Raw genomic sequence first — 22,496 nt, forward strand, 5'->3', positions numbered from 1 at the left:
GCATCTAGGAGAGGCTTGCCGGAAGGCACGTCGGAGACCCACTTGCGCTTGAGGAAGGCCCGAGGCTATCCACGGAGTTATCCGACCGGGAGCTTGGCCCTTGCGAGGGATTCCTTGCGAGGGGCTCCAACGAGGACTAGGGGAAGCTTGCTTTCTTCTTGATATCTCGGTAAAAATACCGGAGTCATCGACGGGAGTTTACATATCTCTACCTTACTTTTTAGCTTCCGCATTTACATTGATTGTATTACTCCTTTTACGGTAGAGATAACAACACACTAGCAAAACCATTGTTGTACACTGAGATAGTTTATTTTTTGCATAGATTTTGCTAAGGTTAGAAAAAGAGGCTATAGTTGAGAGTTAGATTTTTAAGTTGCCTAATTCAACCTCTCTCTTAGGCTGTCACGGTCCCCTATGGAGAAACAGGATAGACAAAAACAATGGACCATTATATTGTACACGGTAATCTTTGGGGAAAGAACACCAATATTAAAACGCAACTGTACTGAACGAAGTGTTTGGTCTTGTCACTTTTGCTGGAATGGATTACCACCCTATGGAGAGCTGAACACATATGATAGTATGAGACGATGTGTCAAAATAGTATGAGATCTCTGAAATAAGAAAGTACTAAAAATGTTTTTTTAAGAAAGGTTTTGTTGCTGACCTTTACTATATGTATATGGATTAAAATTTGATGATACGTCTCCATTCACCGGTGACTACTATCACACTGACTGATGACAAGGACAAATGGAATTACAGATGGGGATCCAGTTCTTTCTCAGCAACAAAAATGTACAAAACCCTGATTGATCACCCGGTAGTGGATCATGCCTTCAAGTGGATCTGGAATAGATCCTGTCAACCGAAGCTTTAAGTTTTTTTTCTGGTTACTCCTCAAAGATCGGCTTAGCACCAGGAACATCCTAAGGCTCCGTTCGGTTACATCATTCCGGGCCGTTCCGCGTCTGGAACGGTTCCGACGCTATAGAAATTTGTGAACAAAACGTTCGGCTAGGATTCATTTCCATGTAACTGAACGGAGCCTAAGGAGTAAAAACATGGCTCTTGATAGCTACAACTGTGTGCTTTACACTTCATCTGTGGAGGAAACCTCTCAGCACCTCTTCCTCCATTGAGATTTGCTAGGCAATGTTGGAGTTTACTGGGAATTGATATCCCTATAAACAGCAGCTTCCCAGAATCACTTACACCTTCAAGAGACAAGGCTGAATCTGGACAGCAAAGGAACGATCTAATCTTCAAAGGGACAAAGAGTTTGCTAGGCAATGTTGGAGTTCTTCATGGTTGTAGTTATCCTAATGAGCTAGTCCATCTGGACAGCAAAGGAACGATCTAATCTTCAAAGGGATTCAACCAAATACCCAGGGATGCTAGAGGATCTTCTAAAACTTACTTTCTAGATTATTATTTGGAGTCATTCGAATAAATATCACTTTCTATATCTTCCACTCTCCAGCAGCTTTTTCATATGTTGTACGCACTCTAGAGAGTTAGCCTCACTCTCTATCTTTAACTAGCGAGAAATCCCGAATATAACTTAACAATATTTAGATATCCAATTAAAGAGGCTGTTACAATATTTAGATATTCAATTAAAGAGGTTGTTATATGATTTTTTTTCATCAAAATCTCTATTTCTAACCATTAGAAATGATATAACAATTAGGAAGATCTCGTATTTAGTAGCCTCCGACTAATGGCATGGCTTGACAAAATTGTAGAGAAATCAGTTATTGAAGATCTCGTATTTATACATAGAAAATATTCGTATCACGTTCTTTGAAAAAGTTTCTCAATATGACAAAAGAAAGGGAAATCCAGACAGATCATTCATTCCGTCCCATTGGACTCAGAGCCACTCAGCTGTCGTCACTCACCAGGAGCTGAAACTACACGATCTTCATCAGTACTTCACACGTTCACTATTACCCAAGAGATTACCCTATCAATTCACCCTATAACAATATACATATATTTGCAGCTGCCAGCAGAAAATGTAACTCAGTAATCAGAAAGTAATATACACATCTGAACGGACCTAGTTCTACTGTAATACAAGGAACGACGAAAACCAAATTCCTATTGAGACAACCCCTACAGTCACGACTGCTTGACTTAGTTCCAAGAACATGTTTGGTCTTTCATCGGGCAACTCCTTCCAATTTGTCCTCCTGCCAATATTTGTACGAATTGTCAGTAACTTGCAGGCGGATGTTGAACTAGAAGCATGCACACATCAACCAAACTAACAATTAAAAGTTTTGAATAAGTACCCCAAGTCAGCTATGACTATGCTAATATTGTCTTGGGACCGTTGATCCTGTTGAGAATAAAAGGAAACATTAAAACAACATGTTTTTTATTCTGGAATGAACCCAAAACTATACTTAAACTAGCTTCATGATACAAAAAGAAAAGAACAACAGAAAAGATGAATGTGGCAGGCATCAATACCAGAGCTTTCTGACCAAGTGCCTCACAGGCCAACTACACAAACCAAATGAGTAATAAGTGAAAATACAGAATCAGTTGCAGAAAGGAAAATAATTACTATTGTTTTTCTCGGCAGGATAAACTGAATACCTGGACATCACCATGTTGACGTAGTTGATCTCTGACAAAAGCTACAGCTTCCGAGCTACAAAAGCCAATCAGTTTACATGTCAGAACATCTAACTTTCAATAGTTAATTACAATGTTTTGAAAGGAAAACTGTACATAAATATGAAAAGTACTTGGATAGACCTTTTTATGTAATCCCAAAGACCATCAGTTGCTAATAGAACAAATTCAACATCTGGTCCAAGCTCTACCAGAGATACATCAGGTGACGAGATTATTAGATCATCTTTAAATTTTATTCTGCAGAAAAGAACTCCAGTGACATTAGAAGCGTCATAGACCTAATAAGCTCAACTTTTGGCAAGTGCAAACATAGCCTCATTGTGTAAAAGTTTTAAGCTATGCAATTGGAGTTTTTTTTTCCATCAACTTTCACATTATGTGGCCACCACCTCAAAAACTGCCGACACCAAGAAGACATAAATATATGTTGGATAAATAGTTTACTTGATACAGAGCAGATATTAAAATGAGAACAAACTCCATGGTTCAGAGCCATATCAGCCCTCTACCCTGAAGAACATAAGATATTTATCATCTGATGATAATCTAATTTGTGGTGAGCATGAAGGAATGACTTTGATTACCATGGTCTAGAGAAAATGAACAGAAGTTGCAAATAAATTACTTTTCAGATAGCTTCAGGTAACATGTGTTTCAGCAAAAAGAATTCAGTTTCCTCAAACTAGCAATTTTTTGTGATGCCAGAAATATAGATTGGTGTAAATGTAATTTTCATGATTTATTTATTGTCACTTGCAATGATGCACTCGCTAAAACATAGTTTTATTAAACCAACCATGAATAATGCAATAACCTATTAACTCTTGAAACACAACATATGAACTTTGAGAGTCATTACAGGCTACAGATGCATGTGAACATATGAATTTTTAGGTGGGCCATGTGTACAAATATTTATGGAATAAAAGTTCAAGCGCTTTACCGTGAGATGAACTTATCAGTCCACCTTCCTTCTTTAACTCCTTTCACCAGCATTCTGTACAAAACCATAAAGGAATCTTAAAGACTAAAGAAGCTACTGCTGAGAAATAACGCAGTAAAAGGAGTACATAATGTGTGGACAAAGAGTTGAGTACAAGAGACAAACTCATTCTTTCGTGTCTTAAATCTTATGTCCCCAAAAGCACGAGATACAGATATGTCTCCACATATGCGCCCATCAACAATCTACAAGAAAAAAAACAATATATTTCGACTTTGTAAAAACAAGAGTCAGCTTCCCATATACATTGAAAATGAGCTGAAACATGAGGGGTAAGGAACATGTTCTTTATTGCATACGATTAGCAAAGAGTAAAGGGTAAGGTTTTGAACTTAACATGTCCAGTCACCTACTTTATGAAGCTATGAATACAGTAGTCTAGGGGCAATCTAGGAGAATGAGAAGAACTCTGGCAGAGAAAACACACCCATCCACCTGCTGCTCTGATCCTCTTGACCTCTTCAAGGGACGTTTTGTTGTTCCCATATGGTCGATGAGAACTGGTCAAAGCTTCAAGTCTTCCACTGCGTGATATCACCTGCTAATCAAGATTCAGAACTACCTTATCATCATCACCAGAAAAGTTAGCTTGACATAGGCAGCAAAGTCAGGGTCCTATTGTCACTTGCTAGGCTTGACAATAGGATGACACTGTAAGGAAAATGAACCCTAGGCCTATTTACTTTGGATTTTGGTGTTTGATGACCACAACCAAATTGAACTAATGAATTTGCAAGTAATTGCTTTGTAGTTTAATAGGGTGCAAGACGTGACTTGGACGAAGGCGACATGATGATCCGATGATCAACATCTTAAAGCAAGACCCTAGAAGCACAAGAGAAGATCCAAGATATCAAGCAAAGTCCAAGTACGAAGATAGAAACCAAGCCGGACGTAGGATTGCGAAGAAACGAGCTTCACAGAGGTATTAAGGAGAAGAAAGGATGCTATAGACGCTTGTATCATGACAAGAATGTGGACAACATAGAGAAGTACAAGGTGACAAAGAAGACTGCAAAGCGAGGTGTAAGTGTGGCAAAGGGTAGAGCAGTACGAGGATCTTTACCAACATTTAAGTACGAAGGAAGGAGAGAAGGACATTTATAGGATGACTAGGGTTCGTGAGAGAAAGACAAGGGACTTCAACCAAGTTAAGTGTATTAAGGATGAAAGGGAGCATCTCTTGGTGAAGGAGGATGAAATCCGACATCGATGGCAAGAGTATTTTGACAAATTGTTCAATGGTGAGAATACGGACACAACCTTTCAGTTGGATGACTCTTTTGATGACACCAATAGGCGCTTTGTGTGGAGAATCAAAGAATCTGAGGTTAGAGAGGCGTTGAAAAAGATGAAAGGAGGCTAAGGCGATGGGACCGGATGGTATTCCAATCGATGTGTGGAGATGCCTTGGGGACATAAGCTATAGTATAGTTAACCAAGCTGTTTAACCATATTTTTCGATCGAACAAGATGCCTGACGAGTGGAGAAGTATATTGGTACCGATCTACAAGAATAAAGAGAATATTCAAAGTTGTACTAATTACCGGGGAATTAAGTTGATGAGTCATACTATGAAGCTATGGGAGAGAGTTATCGAGCATCGCTTGAGAGCAATAACGCAGGGTCTCTATGAACCAATTTGGTTTCATGCCCAGAAGGTTAACCATGGAAGCCATTTTATTAATAAGACAAGTTATGGAGCGGTATAGGGAGAAGAAGGACCTACACATGGTTTTTATTGACTTGGAGAAGGCTTATGATATACCAAGGAATGTTATGTGGTGGACTTTGGAACAAACATAAAGTCCCAATGAAGTACGTCGGGCTCATTAAGGACTATGTACAACAATGTTGTGACTAGTGTTCAAACAAGTGATGGAGACACGGATGACTTCTCGATTAGGATAGAACTACATCAAGGGTCAGCTTTGAGCCCTTATCTGTTTGCCTTAGTGATAGATGAAGTCACAAGGGACATACAAGGGGACATCCCTTGGTGTATGCTTTTTGCGGACGATGTAGTGCTAGTTGATGAAAGTCGGACAGGAGTGAATCAGAAACTGGAGTTATGGCGGAGACTTTAGAGTCTAAAGGTTTTAGACTCAGTAGAACTAAAACTGAGTATATGAGATGTGACTTCGGCACTACTACTCAGGAAGGAGAAAGATATTAGTTTGGAAGGTCAAGTAGTGCCTAGAAAGGATACCTTTCGATATTTAAGATCAATGCTACAGAGACACGGGGATATTGATGAAGATGTTAACTATAGAATCAAAGCAGGGCGGATGAAGTGGCGACAAGCATCTGGTGTCCTATGTGACAAAAGGATACCAGAGAAGTTAAAAGGCAAGTTTTATAGGATGGCGATTAGACCTACTATGTTGTATGATACAGAATGTTGGCCTACGAAAAGACGACATGTTCAACAGATAAGTGTCGCGGAAATGCGTATGTTGTGTTGGATTTGCGATCATACAAGAAGGGATCAAGTTCGGAACGATGATATACGTGATAGATTAGGGGTAGCACCAATTGAAGAAAAGCTTGTCCAACACCGGTTGAGATGGTTTGGACATGTCCAACGGAGACCTCCAGAGCACCGGTGCGTAGTGAAATCCTAAGTCAGGATAGTAACGTGAAGAGAGGCAGAGGAAGACCGAAGTTGACTTGGGTAGAGACAATAAAAGGAGACTTGAAAGGATGGAATATACCCAAAGACTTAGCCGCAGATAGAAGTGCTTGGAAAATAGCTATTCACGTGCCTGAACCTTGATTGTTTCTGTTGGGTTTCAACTCTAGCCTACCCCAACTTGTTTGGGACTTAAAGGCTTTGTTATTGTTGTTGTATTTATATGCTTTCTCCATGCATTATATAGAATAAACTCTCTTGAGCATTAATTTACTAATTATGCATAAACTACATTCTTCATTATATGTATGCATATATTTAGTGAGAGCTTAGTTTATATAATGTGAGAGTCAAATTTTGTGACCTATTCTACACCACATACAAAGGATCACAAAGTTTGACCCTCCCTTGTGCTACTAATGTCCTCCTTTTCGGTGTTTGAATCTAAAGGGAAAGAATTTGTAGGACCAAAAGCAAGTCCGATCATAATAATTTACAAGTAGTAATGGTCCGAGAAAGGGAAAGATAGTGGATTATGGAGTTAGGGGAAGGCTTAAATCCATAATGCCATATGTGGACATTTGCAAAAGCAAGAGAAGTTTCCAAAGATCTTTACATATGATATCTTTTAGCACAATATAACCTTGCCCTTTCCATTGCATCCTAGCAAGTAAATAGTTTTTAAATTCTAAATTTTTTATTATTGAGCGGGAGCTCTATGCACTAGGTACGCTGTTTTTTTGTTTTGATCGTGTTGTCATCAATCACCAAAAATGGGGAGATTGTAAGGAAAATGAACCCAAGATCCATTTACTTTGGATTTTGATGTTTGATGACCAACACAACCAAATTGGACTAATGAATTTATAAGTAATTGTTTTGTAGTTCAATAGGGTGCAAGACGTAACTTGAACGAAGGTGACATGATGATCCGATGATCAACACCTTAAGCAAGACCCTAGAAGCACAAGAGAGGATCCAAGATATCAAGCAAAGTCCAAGCACGAAGATAGAAACCAAGCCGGACGTAAGATTACAAAAAAACAAGCTTCATAGAGGTGACCGGACGCGGTCCTTATAGTGACTGGACACATCCGATCAAGTGTCCAGCAACGACAGGTGTCAGCAGCAGCGTACTGGACGCTGAGGATTCAAGTGACCCGACGCGACGATGACACTGTTCACTGGCGCGACAATAGCTCAGCACTGACCGGACGGTGGAGGGCGATCAACCGGACGCAAGAACTGCAACGTCCGATCAAGTCCAGAGAAGTTCCAGAGCGGCGACAGCGCGACCGGACGCGTCCGATCAACAGTGACCGGACTCGGCAGTGCGTCCGATCAACGCATGCGCTCCAACGGTCGGGACGACCGGACGCGTCCGGTCAGTAGCAGAAAGCTGGGTTTCGTCCCCAACGGCTATTTTCTCCATGTGGCTTATAAATAAACCCCCCAAATGGCCATTTGAGATATATGGAGCTGAGAAAACATATCAAGGGTGTTAGTACATTATTTTAGTGATCTCCTCTTGTATAGTGCTTAGTGATTCATTAGGTGATTAGCATAGGTGCTTTGCGAAGTGCTTAGGTTGATTAGACCACCGCTTATGCGTTTGCTCTAGGTTTAGGCCTAGTGTTTAGTGAGGTTTGCACACCTCTTATCACTCGGTGCTTGCGCGCACCATTGTTGTACATCGGAGGGGCTTGTAGTCTTGCGAGATCACACCAACCGCGTTTATGGTGTGGCCGCCACCGTGTACCGAAGGAAACAATGCCCGCGACGGTTTGGCCGGAAGCTTGATAGTGAAGACGGTGGGCAGCATCCGGGAGAGGCTTGCCGAAAGTCACATCGAGACCCACTTGCACGTGGGAAAAGCCCAATGCTATCCACGGAGATACCCGACCGGGAGTTTGGCCCTTACGAGGGATTCCTTGCGAGGGGCTCCAACGAGGACTAGAGGAAAGCTTGCGCGCTTTTTCGATACCTCGGTAAAAATACCGGAGTCGTCGACAGAAGTTTGCATATCTCTACCTTACTCTTTAGCTTCCGCATTTACATTGCAATTTCGGTGTGTGCTTTACTTTTCTAACATAGTGATAGGCTAGTTGATAGGTTTGGAACCTAGCTTGCATAACTACTTTACAGTAGAGATAGCAATCTACTAGCAAAATCGTAGTTGCACACTTAAATAGTTTATTTTATGCAAAGGATTTTGCTAAAGATAGAATTAGAGGCCATAGTTTAGAATTAGAGTTTTAAGTTGCCTAATTCATCCCCTCTGCATCACGGTCCCCTTTCAGACACAACACACAGTTACACAAACACAAGACAGGTAATTAAAGAGAATTGTTGGTACCAAGCAAGAGTCCCCAATGTGCGAGACAACAAGGACATCGTTCCTGAGAAACATGGCAGTTGCCGTAGCACCAGAGTCGTTGTCCTTGTCCGCTTGCTCGAGCCTGGAGGGAAGCAAAACATGTAAGAACAAGCAGCGAGGAATTTAAGCCTGATGAGAAAGCCAAGAAAATTGGGAGATCGTATCCTGCAAACAAGTGTCCCTGACCAGGTGGAGAGCTTGGCGTCGACAGCGGCGAAGGCACGCTGGATGGAGGCTGTGATAGCGTCGAGATTCTTAGTGCTGAGCACCGCGCCGCCGTCCAACGCGGCTGCGCACTCCTTGTACAGCTCGTCCCTGAAACGCCACGAACGAGCAGCCGGGAACCGCGCTTCATTGAGGGGTAGGATTTTATTTATTTATTTATTTGAGAAAACAATAAATTTGGAAGGTGCCTGAGGAACTGGACGGCGGAGAAGCCGGCGTGTCCATCCAAGACGGCGGCGAAGGAGAAGCCGTCGAGGAGGGAGCCCGGGCGGAGCAAGATCTCATCCTCCATCTCGTCGCGAACGCCCTGCAGCTTGGCGCTGCCCCACTGGATGGCATCCAGCTCCGACGACGGGGGCCCCGCGGCCGCCACGCCGCCCGCCGCCGTCGCCTGGCACCTCGTGGCACGGCCAAAGCACGGGGCACCGGCCGCGGCGGCGAAGGTGAAGGTGGAGGGCGGCAGCCGCGGCACGCGCGGGCTCAGCAGCGCCATTTTGATTTGACCGCTAGCGACGCTGGAGTTGGGAGGGATAAGAGGCGAGCGGCACCGCACACGAAATTCTGCGTCTGAGGCCGAGGCAGTCCCGTGGGACTGGCACGTCACATCGTTCGCTGCTAATCACTCGCCCGCTCCTGGTCGTTATAGTCAGTCCACACCAGCTGGGGAAATGGGATACCTTTTTAACGTCTGGTTCTGGTATGGTTCTCGTATAACGGTACAAGGGTTAATGGCTTATAAGCTAAAAAGTAATTAAAATTAGTTAATTTTTTAGCGAAGTGTAAAACTAGCTTTTAGCCAACTAGGGAGTCAACAACAACTAATTTGGACTAATTTGTAGTCCTAATTACTAACTACTCATGTATATCAAACAGACCCTATATTCAAGTAGTACACGTATCTAGATCTCGGTCGTCTGGTTCTGGTAGGATGTGGTGTTTTATTTTGTCCTAATAACTTAAACTTTTTGGGAATATAGAATCATGTAGAAAAATATATTAATATGTCAAGACATATTCTATGATGAAATTAATTAAACTAATTTGATGTTGGTGTATTTTTTATGAACTTGATCAAAGTTAGAAAAATATAGCTTATGACAACTTAAATGTCTATGGTTGAATGTTGAAATGGAGAGAGAGTACACATGATATATTGGCTTTGTTCTAAATTATAGGACGTTTTAGGCTTTATAGATTCATAGCTTAATCTAGAAAAACCAAAACGTCTTATAATTTAGATTGGAGTGAGTATGTCTTAGCTTCTTGGTGCAATAAAAGTTTATAATAATTTATTTTCTTACAAATGATTGAGAAATTAAAAGTTGAGTGATTGATCAACATTCGTATAGTTTAACTTAGCTTCTTTGTTGGAAAAGTTGATCTTTTAAGATTTCTTAAGAGAATAGACCTGATTTAGTCGCCTATGACTGAAAAATGTTTTCAATTGGCTTTCATGATACGATCCAGCAAGGAGAAACCCAAAGCAATAGAACAAACAAGGGGACCCAGCGAGGTTAATAGTTAGTCCCTCCATTTTAAGTTATAAGATATTTTGACTTTTCTAGATATATAGCTTTTGTTATGTGTTTAGATATATACTATGTTTAGTTACATAATAAAATAATGAATTAAAAAACCAAAACATCTTATAACTTGGAATGGAGGAAGTATCTCATTGATACTTTTAGTAGTTTCAATTTAGAAGACTTTTAACCGCAGAGTTCTAGTCCATTCTCTTTGTCTTGGCTCAGTGGCTTCAGTTTTGTTTGTTTTCGATTTAGGGCTTTCTACTTCTTGGTGTCTTAGACTTCTAGCATATATTGTAGGTCTTCAACATAACTTCTAATGTCTTGCTTGAGGTGTTGATCATCGGAATCATCCCTTTGCCTAAGTGCAAGTCCACCTTGCATCCAGTGAACTATACCTTGTATACTAGCAAACATCGTTAGTCCAAATGGTCATGTTGATCATCAAACACCAAAATCCAAACTGAATGGACCGTAGAGGACTAGAGGGTCCATTTTCCTTACAGATTCTGATAAGGAACTTCCTTGAGGGTGGCCCGATCTTCACAACAGTAGGATCACCAATCAAAGATAACTTGCTATGAACAGCGGGATAACTAGTTTTATACCTAACAAGGTTGGATGCGACCAAGCAACGAGGGGAGAGACACCAAAACTACGAAGACTTTGACTCGATCTTCGAACGACCGCAGAACCACAGTCCTAGAACTAATCCATACAAAATGGTGCAGCTGTACTGGAAACCGTAGAGCACAAACTAGGGGAACCTAGAGGGATCTCTTCACAAGTCCAAGAAGAACAAGGAAGAACAAAGATTTGAGTAAGACACTCGGCAACTCGGCTGCAATATCAGGGGTTTATCAATTGATCAAAAAAGGTTTCTAATAGCTTAGAGGCAGGGGATATTTATACTAGGAACAACCCTCCTAGTTGGTGTAAAAATGAAATAGAGTTTCTAAAGATAGGCTATGTGAAAGGTCACCACGAGCCCAAAGTGGTCTCGCATGACTGTTGGCCTCTAGTGTAGTTTCCACTAATCTGACCATAACTCCTTATTGGGAAGTCGAAAAGATGAGCCATTTATTGGGTGTGAAAGTAGACTCAAGAAGCTTTCTAGCTATGTGCAGCATGCATCATGAAACCATGTAGAATGGTACAGTTTTGCATGGGAAGTTGTACCAACATTCTATCCCTGGAAACCTGTTGACCTTCTGAGTAGTCTTCACCAATCTGAACGTATCTCAACATTGGGAAGTCCAAAATACTTGGAACTGGTTTTGCTGGAAACTAGACTTGATAAGCTTTCCAAAATGTCCTCATGGACCTTTATAGCTTTTGGGAATCAAAAGTTATGGTTGTTTCTTTCTGGGATCCGATCGGCCATCCGTATGACTTTTTCCTAGGTCCGATCGTCTGTCCGTGTTACTTTTCCGAATGAGCCATTTTGTAGCACCAGTGTCTTGATCCTTCCGTCTTGTGCCTTCCACATCTTCATGTGTAAACCTAAGCAACATCAAGATAAAACATTTAGGTAGTTTAACATTCTTAGAAGTGTTAAAATTACAATCAGTTAGGAGTGAGTTCACCTCTTTTTGAAGTAGTTTTGCACGGCTACGCGTAATTGACCCTTCATACACTTGCTTATGTGAAACTTGAGTAACTGGTGACATATCCTTATCATCCTCCCCCTCTTGAAAAAGGAGTCGTCCTCGACTCTAACCCTTCTGATCCAAAGAATTGTGCTAGGACCATCGACTTGAAGTATTGTGATAACATCTTGATCTTCTTCTTCCATCACAGCAAGGTGTTTGAATCTATAATCATATAAACCAAGTAGTAGCCTTATAAGTGGAAACCTAAATGATCTGAAATTAAGTATAGCTTTCACCTTGCATCGATGTTTAGAACTATCAGTGAGTGTTGATGTCCTTGGCGTCGATTGTGCTTGAAACTGATCCTGCACAACATAAAGGAGAACGGGGTTGCGAGGACAAAGAAAACTGAAATAATTGTGAGAAGGAACGTGACCATGTTTCCAAGTTTCTAGCATGTCATCTCGCATAAAAAATTCAGCAAGCATGTAGACTCCATGATCCGAATGCACACGATGTATGTCAACACTATCCTGCAAAAGATTAGAACTAACCAAAGACAATGCAGGAATTGATGGTCGAGTAGACATAGGTAGCAACCAATAATGCTCCCCTTCTTGGAAGTGAACTTGTTTCTTTAAGGACCATGAGAAAATGTTTGTATTATTATGGCTACCCTCTAAACAATCATAATCTTGTACAACAAAAAGAGAATTCATATTATTATGAATGTATACTCGATATATCATATATTGTCTCTTGTTATTATATCTGCCAATAACATGATATGTGTGTTTAGAAAACCAAGGCAAATTAGCATATTTAAAAAGGCTCTCTTCCAAACAATCTAGGTTACACAAAACATCAAATTCAATGTAACCCAAAGTATGTAAAGAAGACAACAGTTTGAACTCATCAGTTTTAGTAGCAATATGAATAAGAAGTTTATTTTTAGCACAAGTGACTGGTTCCAAAACATGTAAAATTGAAGTATCATCAACCAATTCATCTTTATCACAAGGAACTTTAAGAAAATTATCATGGGACATAGATAAATCAAGAGAGGGTTCCACTAACAATTGCTCTATGATAGCATTGTTTGTGGAAAAATTTAGTACATTAAAACAATTCTCACCTTCCGTGAGTGTAGCACCATGAGCATTACCTATGTTCTCAGTAGGAGTAATAGGCGCATTGTGAAGTGATGGTTCTAAATTTGCATATGAGGTTGTGAGCTCCTCATTTTCTTCCATGTCATCCTCTCACTTATGTACATTATCCTACAGGAGGTTAGTCATAGCAAGAGGAATAACAATAGACTCTTCCTCTAAATGGTGCACCTCATCATATGAAATCAAAACAGGAGGTGGATTAATAAAGGTTTCTCGCATAAGAAGTTTCATATCATTCCAAGTTTGAGGTTTATCAGAAGGATCTAAAGACTCTCCACCAAGATAAAGCAGAATGTAGCAAAACACTAGCTATATTTTTTACCTTCCTCCTTGGACACATAAAGCGAGTAGCAAATATGTTATTGATGGCAATTTTCCACTCCATGTACTCATCAGCACCTATACCATCATAAGTCGGTGGATACGAACAACCTGTCATTGTAAACACAAAAACAAGGAACAAACGGTGAAAGTTATCCCTACCAAATGACTATGTGGTTGCAGTGGTGTCACTTTTCATAGCAAGTGGAAGTGTCTTACCAAGCTCTTACAAAGTTCTTACCAACGCAAACAGTGGTGGTACAACCAGCGGCTGGTTCGTGATACCTGTGAGGCAGTGGTACCGAGATTGCAAAGCCCTTTTTTCTGTACTGATCTGAAGAATTTGTGGAGCTTAGAAGGTAAACAAAGAGTAATATGTATATCTAGCACACAAGTCAGTAACAGAAAGTAATGCTGAATTATAGTCTAAAGTACTTGTTCTCGTTGCTGGTCTAAAGTGTTGCAAGTACCAGGTGTGTGACAAAAGTATGGTGGATAGCAAGGTGATAGGTGTGAGGAAAACAAGTATGGTGGATGGAGACAACAACACAAACAAGGAACCAGACAACACACGCTAACACAACTCACTTTGGTCTTCTCTATGTGCTTCTCTAAATATTATTCCTCTTTTGCCCCTCTCTTTTTTTCTATTTTTTGGGCTGTCGTTGTTTTTTTGGGAAATTTCGACTTTTGTATTTTATTTTTTTTGATATTTTTCCTTTACTTAGGAGCACAAAAGAAGTAACCACAGAAAATATGAGCTCAAACAAGTGAAAGACGTAGCCTGTGGAATTTTTAGAAAACTAGAACAAAATCGACAAAAATCTTATGACCACGAAACGAGGATCTTGTGACCACTTTTTGACCAATCTAAAAATTTCAAACCCCAACAAAGTGGGGGATGGACGGATCCGAAAAATTTTTCTAATCGATTTGCATATATGGAACGTCGAAAACGGAGTTCGTATGCGAAAACTAGACCAGTTTGAAGAATTGACTCCGAATTAGAGGACAAAATGGGAACAATGTGTGCAAAATTGGTCACAACAGTCAAGATTTGATGGAAACGATGGGGGAAAACACACGAACTAGACTCTAACATGACCTAACCAGCAACAAGACCTCGACCAGGACACAAACTCAACACGACAGACTCTGAAACTGAAATATGCAAAGACTATGGCGCAAAAGGTTCTAGGACAGGAAAAACGAGTATGGCACTGAACTATAAGATGAATGCGAAACACTCAAACTAGGGAATAAAAGTGAACCTAACGGTATACCTTAGCTTTGATTACCACTTAATGGAAACGGGGATCCCGATCTTCCGTCAGGTTCAAGATAAACAATGATTTGTTCAGAGAGCGACACACCGATCCGGCTTCAGATCACAAAGACCCAAACCCTGCAACCTTAGCACCACGTCTCCTCTGATTATCAACCGTGTCACAATCCAGTTGACCTTGCCAAGAAGGCTAATCCCTGCTGCGAATCGAAGAACACAAGCAAGAACAAGATAAAAAGCAACTCAATTAAAGTGACAATTGCATATGAATGATTAAGCACTCGAAGTTGGGGTCTTGCAAACCAATAATGGCGACTGTTCAATGACAGATTGATCTAAAACAAAACCCAAAACCTAATGATGGCGGTAGCGTATGATTATAAAGGTCTTAGGGTCGTCGCCTACCCTAGACGCACCCCTTAATGGGCCCAAACACGATACACGGTCCAACGGACCAAAAGAAGGTGTCGTAGCACCCTGGTAGATTCTGGATGCTGACTTGTTTTGATGATTTCCATTGATTTTGAAGAGCTTTTGACATGAAACCACTTGGATTGGATTCCTTATCAAATTATCTTTCCATCCATATGTGGATCATCGAAAATAGAGTCCGGATGCGTCCTGGGTGACCCGTTTAAGGCAGACTGGTCTTGGATTCCGAGGCAGACTCGAACTTGAGTTGCTTTGGGCCTCCACCTCGGGGACTCGAACCGAATTAGCCTCGGACCTCCTTCTTAACTTGGACACCCTTGCTGGCCTCCTTCCCCTCCATCCCATGTGCCAAACATGGTCATACGCATGGGTGTCATGTCCTCATCACATTCTCACATAGGTTTTGTTGCACAATCACTTCAATGTCTTGGGAAGCAACATATCCATACATGTCATACTTCACATCTTTTTCTTCATGAACCTGCATCACACAAGGAACAAGACTAGAATAAGGTATTATCATGTTAGTAGTAAATAATTCCTCACATGATTCATCTTCTTTTTTGTTCAATTTTTGTGTATCTCTCACACACAAAATTTTGTGGCTCTCCTTCTTACATATGGTGGAATCTCTTATCTTTTTATTTTGAACTCTCACACTCAATTTTGGTTGGTAGCACTCTTTCTCACATGGGTTTTGCTGTCCATAGGACCTTCCTCGTGTCTCTTGCTGAATTTTTCTTTTGGTGGACACAGAATAATCTTCATCACCAATAAGCACACAGGGACGAAAACTACGCCCACGAGCACCTTTGCCATGCTGTCCACTATGGCCAAAGAGACCACTACGGGAGTTGGGCAAGCTATGTTGTTGTGGAGCCTGACCTCCCACCGTGGGAAGATGTTCATTGATCATTCTCTCCATGGCCTTCACTAGTTAGTTTTGTAGTTCGCGTAACTCAACCCGCGAGACTGGTGGTTCTTTTTCTCTATGTCGACCACAACGAACACTTGAATTAGATCCTGCCATGTTAGCACTTATGCAAGAAAAGTGGAATAGGTAAATTTGTGGATTCACACAACCTCACCTCTTACTTACCAATGCTCTTTTCTCTTCTCAAGGACAGTGAGCGTGCTAGTGCAGCGGTTCAACAGATGTAATTGAGTGCAAGGATTATGAGTCGAACGTCCCTATTTCAGATTTTGGTGGAGCTATAGGTGGCTATTCAAGGGAGGCTACAATACTGCAAGCCAAGTGGTTTGACATGTTCAAAAGATATGAAGTTGCTGCTATTGAAATTACCACCAACTTGAATATGTAAACTGAAATTTGTAGTTATACAATCCGCAGCATATCCCCTACTTTCAAATCTTTTCACTTCTCTCTTTTTTTAATCTTTCTTTCTTCTTTCTTCTCCTTTTTTCTAAATCTTTTTTAACACTAATAGGGGTGCGAATAACAAATGAAAACATCATGATATATGTGAAGATGGTGACTAGCAACTTGATAAACACAACAACACAAAAGGTAGAAGTATTGCCAAAAGGCTATAGGATTTTTTGTGGCTTTTTCAGTGGACTTTAGGATATAAAAATAGTCACAAATGAAGGATAAATCAAAGGTAAATATATGTATGATGGTTAGACCTACTATTGGTATTTTTAACGCACATAGATAAATCCACAAGCGCACAGATATCATTGTAGCTTTCACCCCGGTAGTATTCCAAGGTATCGTATTTATCCATAGAGAAACAATGGTTAAAGAAGTTGATAGTTCACCATCATGTATCTACTAACTAGTATACCAACTGAACTAAAGTGGGGGTAGGTGTTGATGATGATAAGATTTATGAGTAATAACACACATAGGAGAATTCCATGGTAAAATAAATGAGTAGTCTAGCTAAGTTGAGAGGACGATGGATGAGTTTAAGGTTCGCAAATACTTCTCTATTACTTTGGTTCTAAAGGGTATAACTAAATCATGGGTAAATATAGCGATCATACATAATAACATTTTGGCACAACAGTACCTTTCCAACTCTCAAGGGGGATGAGAAAGCGTAGTTGGGGGAAGGCTGCTTATAGCTCTACAAACATCATTCCTAACATGGTGGATTATAACAACCTGACAGACCTGTCACCCCTAGGGCTACCATAACTAACCGTAGGATTGAGCGCAATCTCAGGTAGCCTGTAGTCTAGACACCATGTCTATACTACATATTACTACTATAGTCACATATGATAACTAAAGCACTCAATACGAGCAGAGATCCCATGCTAAGGTATAATAACTATACTAACCATACACATGAAATGCATAAAAGTAGATAGAGAAGATAAATATATTAAAATATAAGTCTTGCAAAGGTGAGATATAAAGATATACCAAACCTTCAAATATTTCTCCAGAACCTGAGCTTAGCTCGACTCTCCGTAACTCTCAACTTAACTAATCTAATTCTACATCTTGAAAGTGTTGTGGAGATATCACTCTTGTTGTTGCCTCGATCCCGAATGAGATAGCCTCTAGGAGGGGGCCCGGGCGCCTTTATATAGGGGGGAGGTAGAGTAGCGGCCAAGGAATCAAGGTGGAGTAGCGGCCAAGGACTCTAGGTGGAGTAAGGGGCAAGGAATGACCATGTCATCGATCCACATCAACTCTCCCAACCACCATTTGATAAACCGACCTAAAACCGCCTTAGAATCAACGGTGTAGATCGTAGGAAGGAGTACGAGGTGGCGGGAGGTTTTGGGCCACCCCCATGGGTCGAATGGCATCCCTAGTGGGTCAGGCAGCCCACTATAGTGCCAGGTGGGCTCCTCCTTCTGGTGGCAAGGCTTGGGCTCCGTCTTGAGTCATCTTTCATAGGTTTTGCTGGGTTGAATCACTTGTTGTCGTCGGTTTGCTTGTTTGAAGTGTATGACAGTGGTCCCGAGAGCTATTTTCTAGATAAATCCTCCTGCATACAAATATTTACCAAAGCTCATGAATTCATTAGTTTAAACCCCTATACCTATGTTTGGTGATGGAATTAAATATAAATGCAGGTTATGTTGATGGTTTATAATTGATGTTAGTGACCATCAACAAGCTCTCCCAAGCTTAACCTTTGCCAGTCCCTGAGCAAAGCTAAACTCAGCAATGGATCAGGAGTTGCTACAATCTTCCACGCCTCAAAAGTATATAGGCATTCAATCAAGAATTCTCCTCCAGATTAGAATAAACTTGATCTGACTTTCAAACTTACCCATATTACCTTCAACCATAGGGCTTCTTAGCCTTCACTTGGGTCTTGAGCAATTGAAAGATAGAACGATCAAGTCAAGCACTATGTCTCAAGTTCTTTGTTCAACCATTGTTCTAGGAGTTTTTATAAGTTTTCAAAATAAAACTCAGAGATTCCATTGTATGACACTCTCAAGTCTCTCAATATATATGGTATTTGTGGATCCTTACTAAGGCAATAAAGATGTTATGCCTTTTTCTCTTCCTACCACTAAGGCTTATGTGGAGTTCATAGGTAGGGAGAAAGCTAGAGCATACTTGCAATGCATATATTATAAAGTCAAACAATGGATCCAAAGAGAGTTGAGTCATACAATCAAATCAAGATGTGCATATGTGTGGATATATATGGTGGCTAACCTATAATTCTACTTTGCTCCTTGAAAACATATCTCTCTTTTGAAACTTGGAAACATTTTCTAGAGAATAGGGGCATTCTTATTCATCATCTTTTTTAGGCGGACATCTGAGTACCCATTGTTTTAAATATCTCAGGACACTTTTGTGTCCATTTTTTCAACTTCTTTTTTTTTATGAATAACTTCTGCATAGCCCCATGTCTCTTTTCTGCAACAAAACTTTTGAGAGATAGCAACAAGAACTTGGAGCATTTATTTGGTGGATGGAAAACCTATCAAGCATGTTTTTGTGTTCACTCCTAGTGTAGGAGTAAAATAGTTTTGGGTGGATCTAGATGGAAGGCATGTTTCTATGCCTACCCCTAGTGTAGGAGTAGTGCATATGTGGGTGGTGTGTACATGATCTTGATTTTAAGAGCATGACAAATCTCTCATAAGGGTCAACAAAGCTTGACAAAACTCAATGCAAAAGTAAGCAGACATATATGTGGAAGTTTTCCTAGCCTAAATAACATGTGTGGCTCTAGGTGAGAATTCAAGCTTTGTCATACAGGAACTCATCATGTAGCATTTTTATGTTTTTAAAAGATAAATCTCTAGAACTTTGGTGTCACTTGGAACAAGATAAACAACAGCTAGACCTTCTCGTATCATATCCGTCAATTACCTAGACTTAGATCAAGCATATGCTATCCACGAGTTTCAAGTTCAGAGTAAATCCTTATATCAAAACAATCTTATCCAAAACTCAAGAGAATTCAAGGCTAAAAACTAGATACTTGAAAGGAATTACAACAGAGAAACTATTCATTATTTCTATTTTAAGAGATTATCTTCAGAGTCCCTTTTTATTTATTTAGCTCTTAAAAGGAATTAAAGCAAACTAGACACACTCTTTTTTATTTTGTTTTCATTTTTTAGATCACACATTATAACTATATATATTTCTATAAAGATAACTTTTTATTTTGTTTTAGTTACTCATCTTTCTTTTAGATATATAAAGCTAACTAAGAATAGTAAAAATAATAAGGGAGAAGAGATACTTAGCTGGATACATGGGAGATGCTCCTCCCCCAAGCTAGATGTTGACTTGGTTGCTCAATGAGGTGGCCGAATGTGGAGGTGCTAGAACAGAGCCTCTAATTTTGATTTTGCTGTTGCTGGAAGCTGGCCATCTCTTGTCCCATGCTTACCTACCATTATGTGTGATTGTGTAACATACCTTGTATGGCAGCATTTGTCTCTTCAATGGTTGCAAGTCTGTTGTCAAAGTGGTGGAAGGCCTCCTGAGAGTCATAATACCCTCATCTAGAGAAAGACATGTGTCCTCCCTGATGCCCACTTGAGGTTGCTTAATGATCTTGCCCTTGGTAGCTGTGGAAGTGCATTGTACCTTAGTTTGCTCTTGAAGATGAGGATTCTTGAGGTGGCGTCTCTAGTAGTGGCACTTCCAATAGGTGATGCCACCTTCTTTTATCAAACCCGTCTTGGTTTTAAATTTGATTTTAGTCTGACAAGTTCATCTTTCTTGACTTGTTCTCCCTCCTTGTTCAGGCATTAGTAGTAGAAGCTGGCGACATCTTGTGTGCTTCATTATTGCCGGTTCAGAACTTTCACTTATAGAATTTGGGGATCAACTCCCCCACACTTTGCTCAAAGTGTGTTCTGCTCATAAAGACAAGATAGAGATCAAGTGCATGAGTTCTGTTGGTGGGAAGACACCAACAGAACCAAAACTTTATTTATTATTTTTTTTCTAGCCTAGGCACATCGAATCATGTTATAGTTGACATTATGTGCATTCATTCTTACAACATGGGTGATAAGATCAGAAGGATGAGCATTAATGTGGCATTTGAATACATTTGTCAATAAGAGTGGAGTTGCTTAACCTATGGAAGGACTATCTATAATGTATCAAACCTTACATGATTATTACTATCATCTTCCAAAGATAAGATATGCAATATTTTAGCTCATTTGATTAAGACTATGAGATCAAGAAAGTGGTGCTATGAACAAGCTTAAGGAACAAGACATGTTGAGTTAATCAAGTTGGATCAAGCGAAGTTGTAACTCAAACATGTTTGTTTCTTCATTGATGTGAATACCAAGATCAAAGGGAAGCTTTCTAAATAATGACCACTTACCTTAAGATGTTACCTTCATTATTGGAGCATGATGACACCATGTGATGAAGGTAGATGATTGTGGTGATCCTTTCTTCCTATTTTGAAGCTTTCCTTGCTTGAGCTATTCATGAGCATCTTGTCTCATATATCACACTCCTTTCTCATTCTTTTATGATGCCATCTTTTTCTTCTTTCTTTTGTGAATCTTGACATTTTGTTTGCACCTTCTACTCCATTCACTGTTTGATTCCTACAAAAGATTAGTCGACAACACATACCCAAAGGGATGTACAAATAATTTAAAATAAGGATAGTGTTGTCAAAGAGCTAAAGGTCATCTTCTATGCTACAGCAGAATTGGTTTTAACATTTTAATTAGCATAGAATCATTTTCCCATGTTTTAAATAATGTGCCTCAATTGTTGCAAAAACTTTTTCTCGGAAGGATTGATTTTAATTTATATCTTAAGTTTGATTTCATATATAAATTTGTAAACATATTCAAACTTGTAGAAACAAAGCAATATTGAGTAGAGGGATTGCAAACCAGCGTGTTAGAGCGATGGGAGCCTAGGAGGAAGAAGAACAGGGTTGCATCTACTATAGAAAAGTTAGCCTTCCTCCCCCTCACTTGGACCTTTACGTCACTCGACACTGTTGGCGAGAACTCATGGTTTTAGGTCCATTGAGCAGGACCTCTCCCTTGCTTTTAGCTTTTCTTTGCACCATCTGATCCTAGAGATGAGGATGCAGATAGTTGCATGCTCTTCTTCCATCAACCCTTCTTGATTTTTGTTGATTCTTGGTTGATGAGTTGGGGTTCATTAGAGATGCAAACTCAAGTTCCTCCTTGATTGTCTAACGGCGTGGTAGAGAGTTGTTCTTTTGTTTGTTGGCGATACGCCAGCCAGTCTTGATGGTCAAAGAAGGAACCTCATTGATACTACATGAAAGCTTCATCTCCAATGACTAAGGGATGTCATCTCGCGTCCATGGTCATTTGCGGCCTTATGAGACACCGTCAATAGACCTCATTGATTATCGATGCTTGATGACACAATGTTGCACGCCATGATGTAGTGGCATCTCATTGTCTTGGTCTTTGTTGCCAACGCGCGAGCTGATCCCTTCAAAGATGATGAAAGCAGGCGTATTCTAGCTAATACAAGGTGGGTTTCATCCTGCTTCTCATCAGCATCCTAGCTTGAGTCTTGGAAAGGCTTAATGCTAGGTTGTCTTTGATGTTGCTCATAGCCTGTCGATATGTTTGTCCAATTCTACAGCTATAGTTGTGATTTCTGGATTTGCAGGTTCATACCATGAACAGGCATAGCTTATACTCATTTTTTCTGCAAAATGTTAGTGGACACATACCCAAGGGAATAAAACAAATTTGCATTATGGGTTGTTGTCCATAACTTTTGTAGTTTTCCTCTATGCTAATGAAAGGATAATTTTAGGATTGCTTTAGCATAGATTTTTTTTA

General features: G+C 40.2%; 1 protein-coding gene across 1 annotated transcript; it reads right to left on the reverse strand.

Annotated features, from left to right (window-relative positions):
- Positions 1 to 1,760: 1,760 nt before the first annotated feature.
- LOC136456106 (probable protein phosphatase 2C 5) lies at positions 1,761 to 9,499 on the reverse strand. The gene is made up of 11 exons (XM_066455886.1): positions 9,082 to 9,499; positions 8,855 to 8,983; positions 8,648 to 8,750; positions 4,086 to 4,196; positions 3,764 to 3,843; positions 3,599 to 3,652; positions 2,776 to 2,892; positions 2,614 to 2,668; positions 2,485 to 2,517; positions 2,304 to 2,350; positions 1,761 to 2,201 (listed from the first exon to the last, which is right to left on the reverse strand). Exons 1-11 carry the CDS (start codon positions 9,384 to 9,386, stop codon positions 2,075 to 2,077), a joined length of 1,161 nt encoding a protein of 386 aa, XP_066311983.1. The 5' UTR covers positions 9,387 to 9,499; the 3' UTR covers positions 1,761 to 2,074.
- Between the last annotated feature and the right edge of the window lie 12,997 nt (positions 9,500 to 22,496).

This window comes from Miscanthus floridulus, chromosome 6 (assembly GCF_019320115.1).
Source record: "Miscanthus floridulus cultivar M001 chromosome 6, ASM1932011v1, whole genome shotgun sequence".
NCBI lineage: Eukaryota > Viridiplantae > Streptophyta > Magnoliopsida > Poales > Poaceae > Miscanthus > Miscanthus floridulus.